Consider the following 5,672-nt stretch of genomic DNA (forward strand, 5'->3'; position numbering starts at 1 on the left):
ACCCCTGTTTTCTTTTTTCCCCCCCCAGGCCCCCGGGATGCCCCCTCCGTGCCGCCCCCCGTCCCCGCTGCGCTGCGTGCAGGCCCTGTGCGCGCTGCTGGCCCTGTCCCTGGCGGCGGCGGCGGGGCCGTGGCTGCCGGGCGAGGGCGACGGCTGCCTGTCGGCCTGGGCCCTGTCCTTCATCCTCACCCTCCTCCTGCTGGCCAACGACGCCTTCCGCCGCCCCCCGCCCCGCCGCGACGTGCCCTTGGCCCTGGCCTGCGCCGCCGGCCTGGCCTGCGCCGCCGCCACCGTGCTGTGGCCGCTGGGCCACCTGCGGGGCCGCGAGGGCGGCCAGGGCCAGCCCCGCGCCCTCCGCGCCGCCGCCGCCGCCTTCTCGGCCGCCGCCGCGCTGGCCTACGGCGCCGAGGTGGCCCGGGACCGCGCCCGGCCCGGCGAGGCCGCCCCGTACCTGGCCACCCCCTCGGGCCTGCTCAAGGTGGCCGAGGCCTTCGTGGCGCTGCTGCTGCTGGGCCTGGCGGCCGAGCTGGGCGCCGCCTCGGGCCCCGCCGCCTGGCGCTGGTGCCTGGGCATCTACTGCGTGTCCTTCGTGCTGGGCGCACTGCTGGTGGGCGGCTGCCTGCTGGGCTGGGGGTGCTGCGGCTGGATGAGGGACCCCGAGGGGCTGCGCTGGGCGCTGGGGGTCTACGCGGGGCTGGGCGCGCTGGCCTACGGGGCGGCCACCGTGCTCTGGGCGCTCTACGGCTTCTCCGAGGACCTGGGGGGCCGGGCGCGCCGGCCCTACGGCTGCTCCCCGACCTGCCCCTGGGACAGGACCGTGCTGGTGGCCGTGCTCAGCGGCGTCAACCTGGTGGCCTTCGGCGTCGACCTGGGCCAGACGGGCAGGCTGGTGCTGCTCAGGGCCTGAGGGGGGAGGTTGGGGTGGGGGAGAGGGGGGGAAACGTCCCCCCGAGGGGGTGTGGGGGGACCCGGAGAGGGGGCTGGGGTCACCCCCGGGGTGGGATTGGGCTCCTGGATCCTCCATGGGGAAGGATTGGGACCCTTGTTGGGGTCTGGGGTCACCCCCGGGGTGGGATTGGGCTCCTGGATCCTCCTGGGGGCAGGATTGGGACCCTAAGAGGGGTCTGGGGTCACCCCCGGGGTGGGATTGGGCTCCTAAAGGGGTGCTGGATCCTCCTTGGGGCAGGATTGGGATCCCAACAGGGGTCTGGGGTCACCCCCAGGGTGGGATCGGGCTCCTGGATCCTCCATGGGGAAGGATTGGGACCCTTGTTGGGGTCTGGGGTCACCCCCCCGGGGTGGGATCGGGCTCCTGGATCCTCCTTGGGGCAGGATTGGGACCCTTGTTGGGGTCTGGGGTCACCCCCGGGGTGGGATTGGGTGCCTGAAGGGGTGCTGGATCCTCCTTGGGGCAGGATTGGGATCCCAACATGGGTCTGGGGTCACCCCAAGGGTGGGATCGGGCTCCTGGATCCTCCTTGGGGCAGGATTGGGATCCCAACAGGGGTCTGGGTCCACTCCTGTGAGGGACTGGGACCCTTACTGGGGTCTGGGGTCACCCCTGGGGTGGGATCGGGCTCCTAAAAGGGTGCTGGATCCTCCATGGGGCAGGATTGGAACCCTTATTTGGGTCTGGGGTCCACTCCTGGGAGGGATTAGGATCCTTATTGGGGTCTGGGGTCCCCCCTGGGGTGAGATCAGGTGCCTAAGGGGGTGCTGGATCCTCCATGGGGCAGGATTGGGACCCAAGAGGGGTCTGGGGTCACCCCAAGGGTGGGATCGGGCTCCTAAAGGGGTGCTGGCTCCTCCATGGGAAGGATCTGGAGCTTCCAGGGCTCTGGGAGCCCCTGGAATGGGATCAAGTGCCTGAGGGGGCCGTGGATCCCCCCCGGGGGAATATTGGGGTGCTAAGGGGGGGTCCTGGGGAGGGGGAAACCACCGAGGCCTTAATTTGGGGGGGGGGGCTGTGCTGACATTAAAAAGATATTTCTGCTTCTTAGTGAGCCCTTGGGTGTCTGTGAGGGGACACGGGGGGATGTGGGGGGGAAAGGGCGGGGAATGTGAGGGGGAAATGGAGGGAAATATGAAGGGAAAATGATGGAAAACTTGAGGGGAAAATGGCGGGAAATGGGAGGGGACAAAATGGCGGGAACCGTGAAGGGGACAAAATGGCGGGAAACGTGAGGGGACAAAATGGCGGGAAACGTGAGGGGGCAAAATGGCGGGAAACGTGAGGGGACAAAATGGCGGGAAACGTGAGGGGAACAAAATGGCGGGAAACGTGAGGGGGAAATGGTGGGGAATATGAAGAGAAAATGGAGAGAAAACGTGAGGGGAAAATGAAGAGAAATGTGACGGGAAAAGGTGGGAAATGTGAGGGGGACAAAATGGTGGGAAAGGCGAGGGAAAAATGGACGGAAACGTGAGGCCAAAAGGGCGGGAAACGTGAGGGGAGAAGGTGGGAAATGTGAGGGGAAATGGAGCAAAATGTGAGGGGAAAATGAAGGGAAACGTGAGGGGGAAATGAAGGGAAATGTGAGGGGAAAATGAAGGGAAATGTGAGAGGAAAAGTGAGGGAAATGTGAGGGGAAAAAGCGGGAAGCATGAGGGCACAAAACTGCAGGAAAGGCGACACAAAATGGCGACAATTCCCCAGTGGGACCCCCAAAACTTCCCCTTTGCCCCCCCCCAAATCCAACCCAGAGCCTGGGGGAAGGTTGCTGACACCCTTTATTTTCTTTTCTTTTATTTTATTTTGGGGGGAGTTGTTCACGGGGCCTTGGCCGCCCTCACCCTCTTCTTCCTCACCACCACGGGCTTCTGGCTGCGCAGGATGGCGCTGGCCCGGCGCAGGGCGGCCTGGGGGGGGGAGGCACAAACAGGGGGGGTCAGCACCCCAAAAATGAGGGGGGGGATACCCCCAAATCCCCCCCCCCCCCCCAAAGATAGGAACAACCTCCTCCCTCTCCCCAGGTTTTTGGGCAGTTCTTGGAGTTTTTGGGGATCCCCCCCCCCCATAATTTGAGGGAACCCCTTCACGGTCATGAACCCCCTTTCCCCTTTGGTTTTGGGACTCCCAAAGGGTTTTTTGGGGGGTGTTTGGAGACCAAACCCCCCCTTTTTTTAAGGCTCCCCCCCCCCAAGGTTTTTGGGGCCCTCCCTTTGGATTTTGGGGACAAAACCCCCCACCCCTCTGTTGGGTTGTGGGACCCCCTCGAAATCCTGGGTCCCCCCTATAGATTTTAGAGCTTGTCCCCCCAAATTTTGGGGGGGCTTCTCTGGATTTTTGGGGTCTCCTCCAAGTTTTTTTGGAGTCTCCCAATTTTGGGGACCCCCCCAGGGATTTCTGGGGTCCCTGAACCCCCAAAACCGCAGGAAACCACCCTGGGAGTGACTTTCCCCCCCCCCTCCCAAAACTTTCAAAACCCTTTCTCCCAAATTTCATGATTCCTCCCTTGATTTTTGGGGTCTCCCTTCGACTTTTACGAACCCCCTGAATTTCGGGGAACCCCCCCCAGGAGTTTTTGGGGGGTCGCTGCACCCCTCAAAAAAAAAACCCCGAGGGGCTCCCCCTCCCCTCCCAACATTCCACGATCGCCCCCCTGACTTTTCAGAATCCTCGTTTGATTTTGGGGGGGGGAATTTTTTAGGGGGGAGATTTTGGGGGGGGTGGGGAGGAGGGTTGGTGGATTTTGGGGGTCCCCCTCCCCCTCCTCACCATCCTCAGGTCCCTCCTGTACTTGTTCTTGCTGATGAGGTGCCGGAGGCTCCGCAGGGACCCGCGGGCGTCGCGCCGGATCCGCACCCGCACGTACGACGAGGCCGGTTTGCGCTGCCCTGGGGGGGGGAAAGTGGGGGAAAAAATGGGAATTTTGGGGGTGTCCTGAGGATTTGGGGGTGCCCTGAGGGGGTTGGGGGGCAGCCCAATATAGGGGTACCCCAAAATTGGGAAGGAGGAGGGTGGGACCCTCTAGGATGTTGCACGAGGAGTTTGTGCCGCTCCAGGTGGGAGGTTTTGGGGTCGCCCCCGAGGGTTTTGGGGGGCACCCTGAGGATTTGGGGGTGCCCTGAGGGTTGGGGGAACCCCAAAAAGGGGGGAGAAAGGGGTGGGAGATGCCCCAGAAAGGAATAAGGGGGGAAGGGACCCCCAAATGTGATGATGGATCCGTGCCCGGACGCAGCTTGTGCTGCCCGAGGGGGAAGCTTTGAGGGGGTCCCCGAGATTTTGGGGGTCTCCTAATGGGTGGAGGGACCCCAAAAGGGGGAGAAGAGGGTGGGAAGCACCCCAAAAGGGAGCGGGGGGCACCCCAAAAGGGGATAAAGCAGAGCAGGACCACCAGATATCACAACACAGACACGTTTTGTGCTGGCTGGGAACGCTGGGGGGGATTTTTGGGGGGGGGGGGGTCCCCTGAGATTTGGGGGTCCCCAAAAGGTGGGTGGGGGGTGAGGGGCACCCACCTGAGCGCTTCTTGAGGACCACCACGATGCCTTTGCCGTCCGGGGCCGGTTCCACCCCCACGGTTTTCCGATGGATCAGCCCGTTGTAGCGGAAGGAATTCCGGGCCTTCAGGTTGTTGGGCTCCTGGAAGGGGGTGGAGAGAAGGTTTTGAGGGGGATTCCTGAAAATTTGGGAAGGGTTTGGGGCGTCCTGAGGGGTTTTGGGGGGTGGCCAAAAGGGGATGCCTGAAAATTTGGGGAGGCTTAAGGGGGAACCCCAAAGGTTTGGAGGGGGGGGGGATTAAAGATATTGGGGGGGGTCTCAAGAGGGTCTGGGGGAGTTTCAGGGGTCTGAGGGATCTGAACCCCAATGATTTGAGGTGGGGGGGAAGAAGATTTAGGGGGCAACTGGGACTCCCTTTGGATGTTAATGGGGGACAATTGGGTGCCTGGAGCCCCCTCTGCGGGTTTAGGGAGGGTCTTTGGGGGTCCCCCAAACATTGGGGGGCTGGGGGAGCACCTGGGACCCCCCTTTGTGGTGTGAAAAGCCGCATCTTGGGATTTGAGGGGGGGGGTGTCTGAGATACCAGTGAGGGTCTCCAAGCCCGACCCCCGTCCTGTTCTCCCTCCTCTCAATTTAGGGGTGTCCCCCTCAGGTTTCGGAGGTACTGACAGTGCTGTAGGTCTGGTTGTTCCGCTTGAGGAGGAAACTGGAGCAGTTCCGCACCACCATCCACTGCAGATGGGCCGACATGGCGCCTGCGGGGACTGAGGGGGTGGAGCGGCCTCAGCGCCCGCCGCACCCCCGATCGCCCTCTCCTCATCCCTCCCACCCTTAACGAGCCCCTCCACCATTAGGTACCCCCTCCCCCTGTACCGGGAAACCCCCGAAACCCCCCAAAAACCGCCCCCCCAACGCGCAGCCCCACGCGGCACCTCCGCTCGCTTCGGCCGCCGGAAACGGAAAGAGCGATGCGTCCCCCGCTGAGCTCCGCCCCCTGATGGAAGCCCCGCCCACTCTCGACAATCCCTGCTCGCCATTGGTGGAGCTCCCCTGGGCTCCGCCCACTCTCGGCTCCCTCCGCCGACGCTCGGCGATTCCCGTCACTTTTCGTCCATCTCCGGCTCCCTTCGGGAATTCCCGGAAACCTTCGGGAATTTCCGTCCCCTTTCGCCTCTCTTCGGGTGTTTCCGGAAAGAAGGGCGGGGCTTCAGCGGCTTCCCGCGCTTTT

General features: G+C 63.5%; 2 protein-coding genes across 2 annotated transcripts; one reads left to right on the plus strand and one right to left on the minus strand.

Annotated features, from left to right (window-relative positions):
* Positions 1-37: 37 nt before the first annotated feature.
* LOC114072518 (myeloid-associated differentiation marker homolog) lies at positions 38-907 on the plus strand. Its single transcript, XM_027910405.1, has one exon. The coding sequence runs from the start codon at positions 38-40 to the stop codon at positions 905-907; it is 870 nt and encodes a 289-aa protein (XP_027766206.1).
* Positions 908-2,706: 1,799 nt separating this feature from the next.
* On the minus strand, positions 2,707-5,471 carry RPL28 (ribosomal protein L28). Its single transcript, XM_027910404.1, has 5 exons — positions 5,377-5,471; positions 5,114-5,199; positions 4,462-4,585; positions 3,719-3,837; positions 2,707-2,859 (listed from the first exon to the last, which is right to left on the minus strand). Exons 2-5 carry the CDS (start codon positions 5,192-5,194, stop codon positions 2,770-2,772), a joined length of 414 nt encoding a protein of 137 aa, XP_027766205.1. The 5' UTR covers positions 5,195-5,199; positions 5,377-5,471; the 3' UTR covers positions 2,707-2,769.
* Between the last annotated feature and the right edge of the window lie 201 nt (positions 5,472-5,672).

This window comes from Empidonax traillii, unplaced genomic scaffold (genome assembly GCF_003031625.1).
Source record: "Empidonax traillii isolate 1590-97213 ecotype Southwest subspecies unplaced genomic scaffold, ASM303162v1 scaffold3395:size13176, whole genome shotgun sequence".
Classification (NCBI taxonomy): Eukaryota; Metazoa; Chordata; class Aves; order Passeriformes; family Tyrannidae; genus Empidonax; species Empidonax traillii.